Raw genomic sequence first — 20,826 nt, 5'->3', positions numbered from 1 at the left:
CTGTACACTGCGGTGGAGCGCAACGTACGGCATAACAGCGTCACTGGAAGTAACGCAACGATGTTTCGGAATTTTTAAAACAAATGCTGAAGATATGATAAAAAATTCCTTTAAAATGTTAAAGTAAATGAAGGCAAAATGTGTTTTGTTTTTTTTTTTGTGTGTGTATGTAAGGGAAGATTATGACCCCTACTAGTTTTTTGGCATCTGTGTCCCGATAGGGAAAATGCCATATTTTTAAACGCTAAAATAACGTTTTTTCTTTATAATAATGGAGAAGTGAGTTTTGAAATTCCTTTACAATGTAAAGAATTGAAGGCAAGTTTTTAAAATTTAGGGAGGAAGGAATATGATCCCTGTCAGATTTTAAAATTTCTTTTGCTATGTGTGTCCTATTAGGGATATTGCTTTATTTTATTTTTTTTAGCACTTCTGGTTCAAAGTGTTGCAGAGTAGGAAGGGGAGAGCCCATGATCCCCCGAGGGAGCATGGGGTTTGGGGATGGGGTGTTGCGCTACTGAAGTTGCGAGCTTGTTTTAACCTGTTCTCTCTTTGGACATACCAGGAACATACGAAGAGGCAAATTAATTGATGGGTGACATGCATCCGTTGATTTGATGGGAATTTTTTTTTCTTTTTTAGCACTTTTGGTTCACAGTGTTGCAGAATAGAAAGGGGTGAGCCCGTGATCTCCCGAGGGAGCATGGGGGTTTGGGGATGGGGTGTTGCACTACTGCAGCTGTGAGCTCGTTTTTAACCTACGCACTCTTTGGACATACCAGGAACATACAAAGGGGCAAATTAGTTAATGGGTGCCAGGCATCTGTTGATTTGATGGGTATTAAAACAGGGAGTTTGAGTAAATTCCTCTGATAGCGACACAGACTGCGATAAAAACACATCTTTTTAGTAGACTGATTAAAGTTTCACATCTTTGAAATGTACTGCTGACTATGTGCTCCATTAGGGAGTTTTTCCTTCACTGCCCGAAGTTACAAAAGGAAGTGAGAGCAAATTCCTGGTAGCCACCAGGGTTACCAGACCTAGTGTTCCTATTGGAGGATTTCGTTTCTTTCCCTGTTCTGGTAGCCACTCAAAATGTAGGAGTTTCTTTCACTATTGGTGAGAACAGTCAAAAAGACAAATAGAGAGGTGAATCTCCCTAACTGGGACACGGACAGTAATAAAACCTGACTGGTGTTCTGTTCCCTTACCGATTTTATCTAAAGCTGAAAGAAAAGCTTTGGCTTTAGTTATACTTTAAATTTTATATGACATTTTAGAAGTTGGTTTTACGTATATATGTTGACTTTTTTTTGATTGCTACATTAACCTCTTCCCGTCTGGCCCATTGCCGATAAACGGCTGGACAGGAGCGCTGCCAATGCGGGTGGACGTTTCTAAACATCCCCCCGCATCCATTGCCTGTGTGCTCCGTGGGAGCGTGCAGCGCCACGATCTGTGCCCGCTGTGTCCCAGATCGCTGTACGGAACCTCTGTGTGAGGTCCCAATTCATGTGATCACTGATTGGCCAATCAATGATCACATGAATAGTAGCAAACAAGATGTCACTTCCTGACATCATTGCTTACTACTTGTGAAATCTGTGAATGATCACAGAGGTCACATGGTACAAGGCTATTCACAACAGCCTTGTACCATGTGACAAGCTGTGACCAATCACAGCTCTCACAGTATTTCTCAATGCAGCCAGGAATAAGGAGAAATGATTGATTGTTTTTACAGCCTTTTATGAGTGTAAAAGCAATCAATGTAAAAAAATAAATCTTCCCCCCCCCCCACAAGTAGTACAGTGCCACTATGGTGACACTGTACTGTTAGGGTGACAGTATGTAAAAAAAAAAAACAAATAATATAGAAAAATAAAAATGTAAAAACTAATTTTGAAAAATTATAATTTTTGTTTGTAAACTAATTTGGGTTATTTTTGATTTTTTTTTTTACTAAAAAGATAGATTAATACATTTTGGCCAAGATTAATAAAATAATTTTTTTTTTTTTTGCAAAATGTTTGGTCTTTTTCATTTATATAGCAAAAAAAAATAAAAATCCCAGCGATGAATAAATACCACCAAAATAAAGTATTATCTGTCTCAAAAAAATGCTAAAAATGTCATATAAGTACAGTGTTGCATGACCGCGCAATTGTAATCCAAAGTATGATAGCACTGAAAGCTGAAAATTGGCCTGGACTGGAAGGGGGGTGAAAGTGTCCGGACTTGAAATGGTTAAAATACATTTTGGATATTTTTTTTTTTTTGTTTAAGCCAGTCTGTTTCAAAATGGCTGATGATTTGGCTGCATACCAGTTCCAGGGCAGAGAAGCTGAAAGTATAGTATTTGGTTTTGCTTATGATTTTATTATTTGGAAATATCAGGTTGGAATATTTTTCTTTGGTTTTATAGGAGTGTGCGTATCAGAAGGTGGAAAGCATTTGAATGCAGGAAAGGCCCAGAGCCAGCTCACCTACACAGATCAGATGCTAAGGCTAGTTTATAAAGATGGCGATGTGTGCACCAGGAACCCGTCACTGAAACACCAGAGTGTTTTCACCTTTGTATGTGGATCAGACCCAGCTGCTGGCAGCCTTCCATCCTTTGTGTCCTTCAGTGAAGACACATGTACCTGGCAGTTCACATGGCACACGTCTCTGGTCTGTGAGAAAAAGGTTTGTATAATATTTTTCCTAGCATGTCTTGATAATCAGATCCAAACTGCAATTGTCCATTTTCTTCTGATCCTTTTTTTATTTTCCCCAGATCGAATGCTCTGTGCAGAATGGCACCTCCACTATTAATCTTGGTCCTTTGATGAAGCACGTGGGTTACTATGAGGTCCTGCAGAGCGATGGGGAGTCAGATTCTGCAGTCTTTTACATAAGTTTATGTCAGCCTTTAAATGAAGTTGTTGGTGTTAAATGTCCGCCAGGTGCAGCAGCATGCAGGGTAACATCAAGCGGAGAGCCAATTGTAAGTATAAATCTCATTTTCTTTAATGGGAGTAGAAGTGGGAAATGTGCAATTTAGTGTTCTAATTAGAGGCTGCAGAATTGCATCTTACTTTTCACTATTATCTGTAAAGGACTTTTTTGATCATGTACAGTACTGTACAAAAGTTTGAAAAATTGCTGGAAAAAAGAGTGCTTTCAGAAATAGATGTGTTAATAGTTTATTTTTTATTAATTAAATGGAAAGTACATGAATATGAGAAATCCAAATCAATATTTGATGTGACCTCCTTTAGCCTTCAAAATAGCAATTCTCCTAGGTAAACTTTCACACAGTTTTTGAAGGAACTTGGCAGGTAGGTTGTTCCAAACATCTTGGAGAACTAACCACAGATCTTCTGTGGATGTAGGCTGCCTCAAATCTTTCTTTCTCTTCAGGTAATCCCTGACAGACTCAATGTTGAGATTAGGGTTCTATGGGGGCCAAACCATCACTTCCAGGACTCCCTTGTTCTTCTCTACGCTGAAGATAGTTCTTAAATTACATTGGCTGTATGTTTGGGGTTATTGTCTGGCTGCAGAATACATTTGGGGCCAGTCACATGCCTTCCTGATGGTATGGCATGATGGATAAGTATCTATATGTATTTCTCAGCATTAAGGACACCATTGATCCTGACCAAATGTTCAACTCCATTTGCAGAAATGCAGCCCCAAACCTCTAAGGAACCCCCACCATGCTTCACTGTTGCCTGCGGACACTCATTATTGTACCGCTGTCCAGCCCTTCGGCTACCTCCTGCTACTGCCAAATATTTCAAATTTTGACTCAACAGAAAAGAGCACCTGCTGCCATTTTCTGCACCCCAATTGCTATGTTTTCATGCATAGTTGAGTCATTTAGTCTTGTTTTCACATCAGTTATTGCTTATTGGCTCCAATTCTTCCATAAAGACCACGTCTGGCCGGACTTCTTCAGACAGTATGCTGTGTGATGTCTTTCATCTGCTGGATTAAGTTTCGTTGGCTGATCACTGCATCTATGGTCCCCAACATTGCCCCTTTCTTTGTGCTTCTTTAAAAGAGCTTGATGACTTGAATTGATGCTGGTTCGAAGCCAAAGGATATTCACACCAAACATTGATTTGATTTAGATTTTTCTGTTCACTCATTTTGAATTTTGTAAATTAATAAAAAATATATAATTAAAATATATTTATTTAAAGCATTCTTACTTTACAGCTTTTATTCCCACCTGCCTATAACTTTTGCAGAGCACTGTATATGGTGAATGTTTTTTTTTTTTTTTTAAGAAATGGAAACTTTTCAAATTACTTCAAACCACCATGTTTAAAGACATGTTCTTACAAGTGAATCTTCCTGCTTTACTGAGGATTAAGAAACAGTTTATATTTATTGGAGGCTCTTGGTAGCACCTTCTCTTCCTGCCTTGTCCTACAGATCTTTATAGTAAAGGTTCCCAAATTGTTTTTTCCTCTCCTACCTTATGCACAGTCTATTGGTGCAACACCATTATTTGGTTACATAGTTGCTGTGGTGAAGAAAATTAGAATTCTCATAGAGGATATTTCAACTCTGGAGTCCTTAAGAGACATGAATTCAGAAGGCATGCAAACCCAAATCTCACATTAGAACAAAATTGACCTTTAAAGTGGGACTTAACTGTATATGAGCACAACAAACTGGAAACACAATTTTAATATCCAAAGCATTTTTAATATTCAAAAGCAGAATATTGAAAATTATTTTTTTGTTTTTTAAATTGAGAAATCCCGTTGAAAAATGCTCCCAGCCTTTCTAGCCATGGCCATCTTGAAGTAAGGGCAGATGATACATGTAACATTTATTTTCTGGAATCCATATGCCATTAGCTCAAGCATGTGGGCAGGAGGGTGTGGTTTGCTTAGAGAGACCCTCCTTCCCTACTCCTAGTTGAAAGAAAATGCCCATGAAGACTCGTGGGATTTGACATTTTGGACTAGGTCAGAAATCAAGAACCAACTAAAATGTAAAAAAACCCCAAAACTTTAAAACCAATAAATACAAAATACCTTCCTATTTACTAATGCTATCATCATAAGGAATACAAATTGTTAATGTTGTGAGGGTGAAGATTACCTGCTTGTGAAGTACATTAATTCTTTTGTAGTCAATGATATCTGTTCAGAAGAATGGTTCAGCAATCACATGACCACTAATCGCTGAGTTCTCACAGCTGCTCTGAGCAGAGCGGGACTGTCGGTCACCACTGTGTGCTTGGTCCCCCCCCCCCTCCCCACTGGAGCGCTGGCATGTGGTGGGCGAAGCCCTGAGAGGCTGAGCCAGGTGTCGCTCCAGACACCGGGGTGGATCCCGACTTTCAAGTCGGGATCTTTGCCCAATCTGAACCGGCTGAGTGATGTTAGCCAACAGCAGACTTCAGTCCGCTGTCAGGTGAAAACTGGTCACTGGAGTGTGCAGAATGCACTGCACTGCTGTGATCCACAGGAGAACTACAGCCAAAAGAGCTTTGGTTGTACTTCTCTACAGTGGGCAGGGACAGATTTAAATACAACGCTGTTTGATCCAGTTATTTATTAAAAATAGTTTCCAATACAGCTAGAATAATTATGACTATCTTTAAATTTGGGCTCCTGCTATACCCTATAATGTAGCATTATGGAAGAGAGGGGGCTGGACTGTGAGTCAGGCAGTGCTACTTTTCGAATTGCTGTCAATCTAACACAGGTAGCTTAAGGACAGTAGAAGATGGCGCACCATTTTATTTTATTTTTTTTCCCCCGTTTTTGTGGCTTCGATGAGGAGGGGCTAACCAGACCTTATATGATGGCATTGGGCTGGTGACAGGATGGCTTTATTAGACCTTTGATATCTAATCTGCCCTGCTCCAGCTGACTGAGCACGGTATTGTGCTTGGTCAGCTGTGTACCCATGATTTTGACAACTCTGAACAGAACTGTTCAGATCTGAGTGCTTCTGGATCACACTAATGCAGAGGAGATTGGGGAGAGCCCGGGAACCACTGGTGGGATTTGGGGGGTGGGTGTTGTGCTACTGCCACTATGAACCTTTTATAACCTGTTCACTCTTTGTACATACTTCACATGTCCAATGAGGCAAACTACTGAATGGATGCCAGGCAGGAAGTATAGAAAAGTTTTCCCACTTCTGTTGTTTTTACGGGTATTAGAACACGGAGTTTAAATCAATTTCCTCTGATAGTGACACAGGCTGCAATAAAAGCACACTTTTAGTAGACTGAAAATCCGTCAGACAACATTGGAAGTCAGAGGAAATCACTTCACTGAGGACAGAGTACAGCTTTTAACCATTAGCCACCCAGGCAATAGCCGTTTGGCGGCCGGAAAAATGCGCCAAACGTGCTTGCAGAGCCGCGCAGTGGTGCGATCTGTCACCGGCCGTGTACCTCGGACACGGCTGAGGACAGATCTGAGTACCGGCTCCCGTTGCCGGTACCATGTGACCTGCTGTGACCAATCACAGCAGGTCACATGACAGTTGTATACAATGGATGGCTTCATTCATGCCATCCATTGTACACCAGTGTCTAGCTGTGACTAGTCACAGCGATCACATGCACATGTCATGTGATTAGCTGTGGCCAAATCACAGCTAAGCATGGAAAAAAAAAAAAAAACCCTGAATAAATCAGTGTCATTTAGGTAAATGCTTGCTTATAGCAAAGTAATTCTTTGCTATAAGCAAATTGTGTAAAAAAAAAATATTGATCACTTCCCCAAAGTAGTACAATGTTACTATGGTAACATTGTACTACTTTGGTCATAGTGAAATATGAAAAAAAAATCTTAAGAAGAAAAAGTGTCCCTGTTCACCGCCATGCCAGTTATATGATGACACTGTACTGCACTGATGACAGTATGTAAAAAAAAAAAAAAAAAATAGTGAAAATAATTTTTTACATTTTTTCATTTTTCGAAAAATTATGACAAAAAAAATACAACTTCAAAAAACTCGCCATGCCTCTTATGACGTATGTCGGACTGTCTACTTTGCAAAAAGGGGTCATTTGGGGGATATCTGTACTGTTCTGACATTCTTGGACCTCAAGAAATGAGATTGGCCGTCAGTACTTCAGGATTGATCAATATTCAGATCTATACCATAGTTTGTGAACTCTATAACTTTCCTACAAACTAAAAAATACATCCTAATTTGGGTTATTTTCACCAAAGACATGTAGTAGAATACATCTTGGCCTAAATTTATGAAGAACAATTTATTTATTTGCAAACTTTTATAACAGAAACAAAGAAAAACGTGTTTGTTTTTTTCCTAAATTTTCGGTCTTTTTTTTGTTAATTTAGCAAAAAATAAAAACCCCGGTGGTGATTAAATACCACCAAAAGAAATCTCTAGTTGTGTGAAGAAAATGATAACATTTTAGTTTGGGTACAATGTTGTATGACTGCGCAATTTGTCATTCAAAGTGTGAGAGCGTTGAAACCTGAAAAATGGCCTGGGCAGGAAGGTGTAAAAGTGCCCTGTATGGAAACTGTTAAAACTGGACCTGGATTGTGTTCGATTTAAACAAAATACAAGAAATGTGTAGAAAAAATAAAAAATTGTGAAATAAAAAATGACTTCAAGACAAATCCTGCATTAGTATGTAAAAAATGTGCAATATTTTCCCTTTAAGGTGACAGGGATCCCTATTCACCTATATGCAGATACTTGTATGTTTGTCTTTGCTTTTTAATACTACTACAGCTAAAGTGTTAATACAGTCATTATTTTTCTGAAGCTGTGTAATTTGATCAGTGCAGGGACTTCCAGATTACCATGACAACATTAAAAGAAAAATTTTTGGTTAAAACCTGCTTTTAATTTCTTTGAAGGATATTGGTCGCCCAGTTAATCCTCCTCAGATCGATGCTGCAAAACAAATAGTCTCAATCAAAATGGACAGCTCGGCACAATGTGACACGGACAAACAGTTGAACTATTCTACCATTATCATCTTTCGTTGCAAAAAGGGCGTAGATCTGGTAACTACATTTATTTGTCACAATTCACCATTTCAGGCTTTTATAAAACCCTCCCTTGAAACCACATTTGTATAATACTTTTTTGTTCTTTATTAACAGGGAAGCCCAAAGTTTGTCCAGCAAGCTGACTGTAATTATGTGTTTGAATGGGGCACTCCTTTAGTGTGCCCTGATGAGGAAATATTATCTGGATGTTCTCTTGTGGACCAGCAGCTTCACTACTCCTTTAACTTGTCCAGCCTCTCTGGGCAAACCTACGAGGTAAGAGTGCCTGGCTTTGTGTTTGCATATATGTATTTGTCTAATTACAGCATGAAAACTGGCCCTTTGGATTGGATAAACAGACCATTTTGATGGTTTTCAAATGTGTACGAATGCTATATATTCCTTGTGCATAGTATTTTACACTGCAGTTGTTTTGGCTATTATATCTGACCCTTGGCTCTTATTCCTGACCGTAGCAATGAGGTAGACCAGGGTTTCGAGTGCGCAATTGAAAGGAAACCGGTCATGTCTGAAGCGCTGGTTCTAATGTGTTGACTTCTGCATGACCGCAGCTGCTGGCAACACAAGCCAACAGCTAGTCCTCCCATAAGAACTCCCAAGTTGTAGTGATCATGAAAAGCTGCACAAGGCTGGAAGGTAGCAGAGCTGAAGATGTTGTTAGAGAAGGACATACCAGTAGGCATGCAGGGTGTGATTGAGCGTTCTGCCAGAACTTTACAGGTGACCAACTACTGTCAGATCAACTACATCCATATGACAGCTTGCTTGATTCATGCCTGTTTAATGACTTGCAAGAGGAATGGAGCACACACTATTGAAGCACAATATCCAACTCAATGAGAATGAAGTGGGGTTGGTGGCTACAATTCTCCATAGAAATTCTCATAAATGTTATTTCAGCTTGGGGTGGAGCTGAGAGCCAGCACAAAAAATTATGCTTTTATTTCAAACCACAGAGCTGATCTAAACGGGACTGTGATGGGAGTCACTTTGGGAGGGGGGCCCATGGAACCCAGCTCACTTTGGAGAGGTGGGGAGACTGCTGTCTCAGCTCCCCATATCCCTCTTATGTGTAAATCACCCTGTGTCTGTTAGGGGTACAGGGTGATCTCTCCTAATATTGTGTGGGGGTTGTTGATTGTTTAATATCATGTGGTTGCATCCCATTGTTCTATTATGTCTGGCGTGAGAGCAAACTATTATGGGATGTATGTGTTTGTGTATTAGCTTAGTGGGGGGTGTCTCCAGCAGCCCTCCCTCCTGATGGAACTGGCTGCTGGTGTGAAGTTTGATTATCTGTGTGTCTCTTGTTACTAAATGTAGATTGCCCCGCCCTGTGTCATATACACTCAGGGGACAATCCCCCCTCCCTGCATTATATCTGGTATCTGTATTCAAATAAAGTAGTTTACCTTTGGATTACTTCAAAACAGGTGTTTTCTAGTCTTGTATGGTCGGCTGTGGTGTCTGTTGTCGGTGTTTGGACAGGGAAGCGGTAGTCTAATGGAAGTACTCAAGTGCAGTCTGGGTTGGTTCCGTTACAGTGACCAAGTGCTACATTTAATTGGTCCCCTGAGGCATTCAACAAAGATTTTCAAGATCTGATCTTACATGTTCTTTAATACTTACTGAATAGACTTTTACTTGGAGTCTAACTGCATTGCCTATTGGAGAATGGGAGCAGTTATGGGAAGAATGGAGTGCCTACCGATTATGTGATTTTCTTTCCTGCAACCCTTGGCATCCATCAACACTGACTTTTTTGATGGGGGGGGGATCCCTCTCACAGAGCTATTGTGTTCTCCCGTCTCTGCTGGGAGAACACAGTGATTACTGCTACTGGCTATAGCCTCTGGCAGTGATACCATAAAAATCAGACAGGATGTTTGTACCCAAGTCATATAGCTGTCGAATTAGGTACAGTCAGCCTGCCCATAAATGGTTCGAAGCTCAGCTGGTCCCTGCCCCGGCTTTACTGTTTGTACTTGTTTATATTTCCAAACGTTCTAATGTTTCCTCTGGCAGGCCACGAAGTAAGTAAGGGAGTTTCAAGTATGGCCACTGTTCTCTCCAAATGGCCACATATACTGTTACGTAAATGCAGTACTACAGAAAACTGCCAGAGGCTGCACACATGCAACAGAAGATGGTCAAAGAATGGAGATATGCTGCAAGAGGTGTTGTCAGAGACTGTACAAATACTATATTAGTTGGAAATTGGGGGCATACTTCAGGAGGCAGTCAAAAACTGGAGATTCATTACATCAGACTGCCTGAGATCATTATTATTAAAGCCCCTTTACATAACCACATTTTTGCTTTTTATAACCAACTTAAAAATGACTTGTGCAACAGCAAAAATCCTTATAAAAATTGGAGGGGGAAAACGCACACAAAAAAAAAGCAGTGACAGTACAGAAAAAGCAAGGTAGTGTATAGGAAAGAAACTAAACCATTTAACTACTAAAACCCAGTCCAAAGAATATCTGTATTCAGCAGCTTGAATGTGCAAGGGGTCTCCAAGGGATCAAAATAAGTGCCAAATGTCCATAGATTGGGCACCAGAAATTTAGACTTTCCTCTTGCAATATGTTCTTATGCATATAGTGTAACTGCACTACAGTTGAAACTTGAATATTGTGCAAAAGTTCATTTATTTATATCAATGTGAAACTAATATATGAGACTCATTACATGCAAAGCAAGATAGTTCAAGCCGTGATTTGTCATAATGGTGATGATTATAGCTTATAGCCATAAAAACCCCAAATCCACAATCTCAGAAAATTAGAATATTACATGCAATCAAAACAAGGATTGTACATAGAACAATATCGGACCTCTGAAAAGTATAAGCATGCATATGTACTCAGTACTTGGTTTGGGCCTCTTTTGCAGCAATTACTGCCTCAATGTGGCGTGGCATGGAAGCTAACAGCCCGTGGCACTGCTGAGGTGTTATGGAAGACCAGGATGCTTCAATAGCGACCTTCAGCTCTTCTGCATTGTTCGGTCTCATGTCTCTCTTCTTTCTCTTGGCAATGCCCCATAGATTCTCTATGGGGTTCAGGTCAGGCGAGTTTGCTGGCCAATCAAGCACAGTAATCCCACGGTCATTGAACCAGGTTTTGGTGCTTTTGTCAGTGTGGGCAGGTGCCAAGTCCTGCTGGAAAATGAAGTCAGCATCCCCATAAAGCTCGTCTGCGGAAGGAGCATGAAGTGCTCCAAAATCTCCTGGTAGACGGCTGCGTTGACCCTGGACTTAATGATGCACAGTGGACCAACACCAGCAGATGACATGGCTCCCCAAATCAACACAGACTGTGGAAACTTCACACTGGACTTCAAGCATCTTGCAGTGTGTGCCTCTCCATTCTTCCTCCATACTCTGGGTCCTTGGTTTCCAAATGAGATGCAGAAGTTGCTCTCATCAGAAAAGAGGACTTTGGACCACTGAGCAACAGACCAGGTCTGTTTTTCTTTAGCCCAGGTAAGACGCTTCTGACAAAACAATAAAACCTTAACGAGCGCTTGGAAATGAGTAATGAGCAGCTAGCATAAAGGTACAAACCCAAACCTTCACAATATAAATAATAAAAACATATGCAGCGCTAAAAAAGGATAAGCAATGACTCCTATATACATCATGCGTCTAATAAAATTAAAATAGGTGATGGCTAAAGTGCTTAAAGTGAAAATAACGTCCTCAGGTGATATATCAATCGTCCCAGTAATAGGTGCAAATGCTGTCGACTCCGTGCTCATAGGTGGGTAAACTATATGCACTCACCAGAAAGCGCATAATATGCGCATTTGAGTTGTCAGACCACTCCTGGTACTAGAAGGCTGAGGCAATGTGGGTCATCTAGCAGGCTGTCACTCTGATGGAGATGCTCCTTCCTTTAACCAGCAGGGGGTCACCAGGCATCCAGCAACGGTTGTCATACAGCTAGTCAGGACTCCTCAGAGCAGGGCACTCAAAATAGATCACCTTGAAAGGGGGGGGGGGGGCTCAACCATACAGCCCACCCCAAAAAAGCACTGATAGTGTAGTATGTTCAGATGTTTTTATTTGGACATAATGCAGTACACTCACATAGGGTAGCCTAGAAACAAAGATGGCCACCGGCCTCCACGAGGGGCGGGGCGGCGTGACGTCACCGGCTAGGCTCCACGCTAACGCGTTTCGTGAGGACGAGCACGTTATCAAAGGGAGCGCGCACTAGCTGGACAAAGGTGTATATATAGAATTCCGCGCATGCGTGGTAAACAATAAATGCCTGAGACGCCATCTTGGCCCGCTCGCGCATGCGCAATGCATACAACAGCAGCCATTTTATCGGTTATCTCGGCTCAAGATAGATGGTGTCATGTCTCTTCATAAAATAAATAATCTCGCATCTCCTCCTTGGCTAAAACAATATCCAAACCACAGGAAGCTAAAGAGTATTGATTAATTCAATAGGTAATTGCAGTAAAGATAGTAAATGATAAAGATCGTGTTACTGTAATATTGAATTCCTATGGGGATAACCCAGACTCCTTTATAGTGGAGTCCGATCAGTTAATAATTAAAAAGGTCCCCCAGGCCGATTCCACTGATAATGAAAGTACAATAAATATATCATTCAAAGACTATACACAGTAAATACAACCCAAAGGTCCTAAATAATGGCTAATAGCGAGTAAAAATAATCATAAATAATAAAACCATGACAACTACTAGTAAGTGAGCCGGATAACTTACATTCCAGATAATGTGTAAAAACCATAATATATAAAAACATATATACACCAAGTATATTCCACATGGTGCATAAATCAATCTAATAGTAACATAAAAATCCATAATAGACACTGCATTTAAAATACAAAACACATAAATTAGAACCCATGAAAGCTCGATTTATCTAGAATTAATCATATGGACTAAAGTTATAATCATAATGATATGCGAATGATAAAAACCAGAAAACAGTATATAATAAAAAAGGAAGGGGGGGGGAATTCTCCAAGTTAAAACCAATACAGATCATTAAAAATAAATAAATGGTATTAACTTGTGTCAATAAAACAGTTAATATCTAGATCTATATTCAAACCTTGAGGGGAAAAAGACTGAAGCTCATATATCCACTTGGTTTCTAACCTTGAGACAGATCTCTTTTAAAAATACCCCTCCAATGCGGCTTAATGATATCTATAGCAGCAAATTTCAAGCATTTGGGATCTTTATTATGGCATTGCCGATAATGTAACGATAATGAGTGATCCTTAAAACCTTTTTTAATATTCTTAAGGTGCTCACGCAATCTGTCACGTAACCTCCTTGTCGTCCTCCCAACATATTGCTTACCACAGCCACATTCTAAAAGGTAAACAACATATGTACTATTGCAAGTAATGGTACTTTTGATCTCATAAGTCCTCTTAGTGGTATTAGACACACAGGTTTTTACCGGTCTCTTATGTATACCATTTTCAACACAAATCATACATCTGTTGCAAGGATAAAAACCTTTGTGGCCAAAGTTAAATGTTAAGGCTTTTGGAGGGTTCAAGATGCTTCTGATGTTGTTTGTTGTTCAGGAGCGGCTTGACAAGAGGAATACGACACTTGAAGCCCATGTCCAGGATCCGTCTGTGTGTGATGGCTCTTGATGCACTGACTCCAGCCTCAGTCCACTCCTTGTGAAAGTCCCCAACACTTTTGAATGGCCTTTTCCTGACAATCCTCTACAGGCTGCGGTCATCCCTGCTGCTTGTGCACCTTTTCCTTCCACACTTTTCCCTTCCACATAACGTTCTATTAATGTGCTTTAATACAGCACTTTGGAAACATCCAACTTCTTTTGCAATTACCTTTTGATGCTTTCCCTCCTTATGGAGGGTGTCAATGATGGTTTTCTGCACAACTGTCAGGTCAGCAGTTTTTCCCATGATTGTGATTCCTACTGAACCAGACTGCGAGACCATTTAAAGGCTCAGAAACCCTTTTGCATGTGTTATGGCTTAATTAGCTGATTAGAGTGGGACATTTTGAACCTAGAATATTGCACCTTTTCACAATGTTTAAATTTTCTGAGATTGTGGATTTGGGGTTTTCATGAGCTGTAAGCCATTATCATCACAATTATGACAAATCACGGCTTGAACTATCTTCCTTTGCATGTAATGAGTCTATCTCATATATTCGTTTCACCTTTTAAGTTGCATTACTGAAATAAATGAACTTTTGCATGATATTCAAATTTTTTGAGTTTCACATGTATTTACTTTCTCCACTGCTGCACGTGAACACGAATAATATGAACTTGCTTTTTCTTTCAGACATCAGGTTTAAACCCCTACTACATTGGCGTATGTTCAGCAGCAGAAAATATACCATCTGGTAAATGTGATGGGGCTGTGTGCCTTCAGTCAGGAAATACTGCCTTTTCCTATGGAAATACAAAGGCAATGCAAATGGAGTATAGCCATTTACAAGATATGTTAGTTCTTCGTTATGTTGGAGGAGATCCTTGTCCACCAGGTAAAAGCACTCCTAATAAATCACACATGTGCAGTAATGTTTAGTAATTAATGCATAGATCCACCCTTGTGATTTGGTAACACATTTGTACAAATTGTTGCTGCCTTTATGCAAGTTCTGAACATACTCTTATTTTCTCTGTTAATAGATTATCTTGTCATTTTATACTTTTTTTTTTTTTTTTTTTTATATAGTGACTGAAAGTGATGACGTCTGTGTTCTGCCATTTACATATAAAGGAAAAACTTATAGCACATGTATTTCTGAAGAGAGACTTCGGCCATGGTGTCCTACCTCCTCAGATTTTGAGAAAAATAACAAATGGGATTATTGTTCAACAGGTATGCCTTACAACAATTTCAATTTTTTTTTTTTTTTTTTTTTTTTAATTGAGTTTGATAGGCAGTTTGGCATAATAGTAAAAAGATTTAATAGTCCTAGCTGGAGCTCCTTATAAAGGAGCAGAAAGGTAAACCTAGGCAGAAATGTGGGGTGAAATCTGTATACAATTAATTGAAAAAAACATAGAAGCACCTATCTCATTGTAGATCATAACAACATAAATTTATGCTTAGGTCTACAGTGATAATTTTAGATGTTCTCACTGTGATTCAATTTTCAGACATATCTTTTTAACAGGTAGACAAATTTATTGTAGCATTCTGACCAAGATGGGAAGGCAGTCACCAAAGATCCATTATCTCCTGCGCTCAAAGACTCAGATCAAACAGGAGTTAGTGACAAGCAGCGTGTTGTGTGTTCATCCGCTGGTGATCAGAGGTTGTGCAGCTCTAACATGAAGCTGGGGAAGATTAATAAAACTGTAGAGGAAGATGAAAGCAAGAGCGCACAAACCTTGCGCATTACCTCAATAAATAGTGACTAATTTTATTAATAAGGAAATATACTCACAAAGTGATGGTATAACAGGCATAAGTAACCATAATCCGAAAAGGGGGGGTGGGGGGATGAAGGCTAATGCGTTTCGAAGGGTGTTCCCTTCTTCATCAGAGCTGATAAAAAAAACAAATACAAATACAAATTCCCCTCAAACCATTTACATGAATCATGATGGTATAACAGGTGGCGATACTGTTAGATGAGCATAGCAATACACATGAAAATACTCATGGTAATACGTATAGTGATAATAATAATGTCAAAAATCTCATACAGAAAAGGTGCATATATAGAAAACGTACAAAAAAAAAAAAGGAAAAACATTTTTTTATATATAGAGAGAATCCATAGACTAAACATATATACATATATATGTAAATGCAAAAGCACAATTGCTATTTAAAATTTAAAAACAGGATGCGTTCATTTTATTATGTGTAGTATAAAATAGTGTGTGTTATTATAAAAGATACCTGGGTTGAGCAGATAGAGACTTCAGTATGGCAGAGTTCCCATGGCAAGGAGATATTCAGCCACTGAGTGTCAGTATTACAGCAGTTCAGCCTGTTTAGTGTGGCTGGCGATTAAAGTAATGGCTTAAATACTGTAGGCCGCCTGCAGGTGGCAGTGGAACGCACGCCGGCTAATAAGCACTACTGCGCATGTGCTGTGCGTTCCTGGGGCCATATTAAAGAGGATCATGAAGCAGGAAGTCTCTGACACAACATCCCGTACAGCAAAGAGAGATCAAAGGGCTGAAAAATGACCAAGAACCCACTGGACCTTAAGAGATTTATATTTAGTTAATATAGGACACTAAACAGGACATAAATAAATACTTGAAAGGCGGAAGGTGCCTGCAGTTCACAAATCCGCCATACGTATAGGAACAGCGCCATCTAGTGACAGCTTTATCAATTGCAGGCTAAATTATTAGAAGAGTGAGTTGCTATCTTCTGCTTAGTGTCAATTGATGATAAGGGATAAATTCAAATCAGTGAAGATCAGGAAATCGTTTCTAATTACGGTGTAGATAAATACTTTTTGAATAGTTTTTAGGGAATTGCTAGCCGCACATTCCTAACGATCGGCATATTCTCAAGAGCAATAATAGGATAATTTATAATATATGATGAAAAATATATATACTGAACACTAAAGGGAAAATACTTGTATCTTTTTAAAACACACAAGATATACCACTCATTGTATAGTATAAGAAAAATGTGAGAATAAATATATATATAAAAAAAAGGAACAAAAGGCTTTGTATGCAAAGGAAATGGGGGAGGATAATTTTGCACAGATCAAGAGGCAGCACGTACTTAGAGCAGACATGGAAGTATGTGTATATATTTTAAAATTTGTTAAGAATTATTAAAAAAATTATAAAAAAATCCCTTATGCAAATTATTAAAAATTCTTATTAATCGTAAAAGATGGGAAGGCTCCAGAACGTTGGGTACCTTTTTGCTCCCAGAGCTTGCCTGGAGCTGCTTTTGAAAGGAAACTTTAATGGTTTTTGGGTAAGCTGGTCATGGATGATACAATTTTCTTTCCTTCCACCATGGGTGGAAGGAAAGAAAATCACTCTATTCCCCCATCAACACAGTCACTGTTGATGGGGAAACGCCTCCCATGTAGCTATTGCAGGGAGCCTTCCCTGCCAGCTGAACAAAATGATCACTTCTAGTGGCTCTAGCTGCTGGCAGTAATTGCCTGAAAAAAATCCAATGGATGGTTTCAGTACAGGTAGTCTGCCCATAGATATATCTAATCTTGGCTGGTTTCTTGTGAACCTTCTGATAGTCAACCCTTCTGCCACCGGCTTTAGTTTGGTTAGCCTGCCTTGCAACGTTTTGTGAAGCTTTGGTGTTAGATGTCTGATAAGGGATAATTCATTCAGTTATATGTGTACATTTAGCTGCTCTACTGATCATTGTAGGCTTTTTTATGGTGGACAGTACAGAAAGTGAGATTTCTTACATGTAACAAATAGTCTAGTGTTCCATCTGCTGACTGGATATAGTCTACTGATCACTGTAGGCTTTTGTATGGTGGACAGTACAGAAAGTGAGAAAGCGTACATGTAAAAAATAGTCTAGTGTTCCATCTGCTGACTGGATATAGTTTTATATAGTTACGTTTCCATTCAGTTCTACCAGTATGGGTGAAGTTGTGTGTATTTATGTCTCTACCATTTCCCATACCCCGTATATTGTGTTCACCAAGATGCCCATCCATAAGGTTTTTTTTTTTTTAAATTGCCAACTTCTGCTGACATCACCATTTGCGTAAGGGAGTTCCACATCCGTACCGATCTAACAATAAAGAACCCGCTGTGCAGTTTAGGGTGAAACCACTTCTCGTTCAACTACATGGCTATGTACAGTCAGGTCTATAAATATTGGGACATCGACACAATTCTAACATTTTTGGCTCTATACACCACCACAATGGATTTGAAATGAAACAAACAAGATCTGCTTGTCTTCTCAGCTGTTCCATGGCCAGGTGTGTGTTATTCCCTCATTATCCCAATTACAATGAGCAGATAAAAGGTCCAGAGTTCATTTCAAGTGTGCTATTTGCATTTGGAATCTGTTGCTGTCAACTCTCAAGATGAGATCCAAAGAGCTGTCACTATCAGTGAAGCAAGCGATCATTAGGCTGAAAAAACAACAAACCCATCAGAGAGATAGCAAAAACATTAGGCGTGGCCAAAACAACTGTTTGGAACATTCTTAAAAAGAAGGAACGCATCGGTGATCGGTGGATGACCAAAGAATTCTTTCCCTGGTGAAGAAAACACCCTTTACAACAGTTGGCCAGATCAAGAACACTCTCCAGGAGGTAGGTGTATGTGTGTCAAAGTCAACAATCAAGAGAAGACTTCACCAGAGTGAATACAGAGGGTTCACCACAAGATGTAAACCATTGGTGAGCCTCAAAAACAGGAAGGCCTAAAAAAGCCTTCACGGTCCTGGAACAACATCCTATGGACAGATGAAACCAAGATCAACTTGTACCAGAGTGATGGGAAGAGAAGAGTATGGAGAAGGAAAGGAACTGCTCATGATCCTAAGCATACCACCTCATCAGTGAAGCATGGTGGTGGTAGTGTCATGGCGTGGGCATGTATGGCTGCCAATGGAACTGGTTCTCTTGTATTTATTGATGATGTGACTGCTGACAAAAGCAGCAGGATGAATTCTGAAGTGTTTCGGGCAATATCATCTGCTCATATTCAGCCAAATGCTTCAGAACTCATTGGACGCCGCTTCACAGTGCAGATGGACAATGACCCAAAGCATACTGCAAAAGCAACCAAAGAGTTTAAGGGAAAGAAGTGGAATGTTATTCAACAGCCAAGTCAATCACCTGACCTGAATCCAATTGAGCATGCATTTCACTTGCTGGAGACAAAACTGAAGGGAAAATGCCCCAAGAACAGGCAGGAACTGAAGACAGTTGCAGTAGAGGCCTGACAGAGCATCACCAGGGATGAAACCCAGTGTCTGGTGATGTCTATACGTTCCAGACTTCAGGCTGTAATTGACTGCAAAAAGTTTGCAACCAAGTATTAAAAAGTGAAAGTTTGTTTTATGATTATTATTCTGTCCCAATACTTTTGGTCCCTTAACAAGTGGGAGGCACATATGCAAACTGTTTTAATTTCTACACCGTTCACCTGATTTGGATGTAAATACCCTCAAATTAAAGCTGACAGTCTGCAGTTAAAGCACATCTTGTTCGTTTCATTTCAAATCCATTGTGGTGGTGTATAGAGCCAAAAATGTTAGAATTGTGTCGCTGTCCCAATATTTATGGACCTGACTGTATCTTCTTAAGCAATCAGAGACTGAATAGTTTTTTCCCTTTGAGGCTACATAATATTGATATACATTAACCCAAAACTTTTTTTTTCCGTAATTTTGGCTAGAGTAGAAAAGCATTAAAACCCCTGTCAATGTGTTTGGTTTTTTTGGTCATGTTGAGATTTCTTTTTACTACTTGTCACAGAGATGGAAAAGATAATGAGTACATTTCTAAAAATGAAGGGAAATACCTCAGAACAAGTGTTCCATTAGAAAATCCCCCCTATATATCTGTTTGGAGGCCAACACTTGATGGTTGGAATTCTGATCATTTTCTACTCCAGTAAAAATGGCCAACAGGACCAATATAGTAATTTTTCTGTCCACATTGGATGGTCCAAATGATATCTACCATTATTATGTCGGAGAATCTCCTCATTGTGCATATGGGTGAAAGCTACCAATTTACTTTTGATTCCACTGCATTATGGACGGTCATCTGACTTCCAGAAGTAGAGAATGAGGGGTATATGCCTGACTGACACCTGTAATAAATTGTTTCTTTAGCATCTGAGAGAAGAAGCTCCACTATCTTGTTTAAATGTGATGAACGTGTTGCAAAAGGAGCTCCTACATTGGTCAGTGACACCAAGGGCTGCTCAGCCACATTTGAATGGAAAACAAAGCTGGTATGCCTTCCAACAAAGTTAGATTGCAAGTTTATTATCGATCATAAGTCTTATGACTTAAGGATGCTCTCTTCCTTGACTGGATCCTGGTCTTTTGCTGCAGATGGTAGCAAGTAAGTCTCTCCAAGTTGCATATGTTATTTTATTCCACTTAACTTTATCAATGTGTTTTACTATATGTTATTAAAGTGATTGTAAAGTTATCTGTTAAATTGTTTAAATAAAAAGCATGTCATACTTACCTTCTCTGTGCAATGGTTTTGCACAGAGCATATCCGAACCTCCTCTTCTGGGTTCCCCTGCCAGCGCTTCAGGCTCCTCCTCTACACTGAGTGCCCCCATAGCAAGCCGATTGCTATGGGGGCACTTTTGCAGGCTTTATCCTGTGTTGGGCTGTGTGCATCTATTGACACAGACAGCTTAGCTCGGCTCTGTCCCCCTGCTTTCTCCCCACAGGATTTGATTGACAGCAGCAGGAGCTAGTAGCTGCTTTTGCTGCCTCCATGTCCTGTGAGGTGAGAGTGCAATGCCCCTGCTCTCGGACACAGCACTGGCTTGAGATCGGGCTCAGAAGTATTTATGTGGGCGGGGGGGGGGGGGGGGGGGGGCTGAGAAGGAGCTGACCATGGAAGGTTTTTTACCTTTTAATGAAGAGGATGAAGGTAACAATAACCTTTTGAAGGATAAGTTCACCTTTTGGAACAAGTTACATGTCCCCCCATACTATCTGTCAGATTTAAAAACAGCATGGCCGTGCGGTGCTCCGCCCACACGGCCGTGTCACTCATTCACAGAGTTCTGTGAAAGAGTGCCTACAAGTCCTGGCAGCCTTAGCGACTGTTGACTTGTAGTTTTCAATGCAG

At 39.9% G+C, this 20,826-nt stretch overlaps 1 protein-coding gene across 1 annotated transcript in view; it reads left to right on the top strand.

Moving 5' to 3' along the window:
* Positions 1–20,826, top strand: part of IGF2R (insulin like growth factor 2 receptor) — a 217,169-nt gene that overhangs the window by 167,874 nt on the left and 28,469 nt on the right. Inside the window, exons 34-40 of the mRNA XM_089673497.1 lie at positions 2,429–2,691; positions 2,783–2,992; positions 7,869–8,018; positions 8,118–8,279; positions 14,355–14,556; positions 14,751–14,897; positions 19,842–20,076. Of these exons, the coding sequence (XP_089529623.1) occupies positions 2,429–2,691; positions 2,783–2,992; positions 7,869–8,018; positions 8,118–8,279; positions 14,355–14,556; positions 14,751–14,897; positions 19,842–20,076 (1,369 nt within the window). The remainder of the gene's footprint in view (positions 1–2,428; positions 2,692–2,782; positions 2,993–7,868; positions 8,019–8,117; positions 8,280–14,354; positions 14,557–14,750; positions 14,898–19,841; positions 20,077–20,826) is intronic.

The sequence above is a fragment of the Staurois parvus genome, unplaced genomic scaffold, assembly GCF_062004578.1.
Source record: "Staurois parvus isolate SC_StPar_1 unplaced genomic scaffold, SC_StPar_1.0 ptg000139l, whole genome shotgun sequence".
NCBI lineage: Eukaryota > Metazoa > Chordata > Amphibia > Anura > Ranidae > Staurois > Staurois parvus.
The sequence above is the reverse complement of the archived record's forward strand: the minus strand, read 5'-3'. Positions and strand labels throughout refer to the sequence as shown.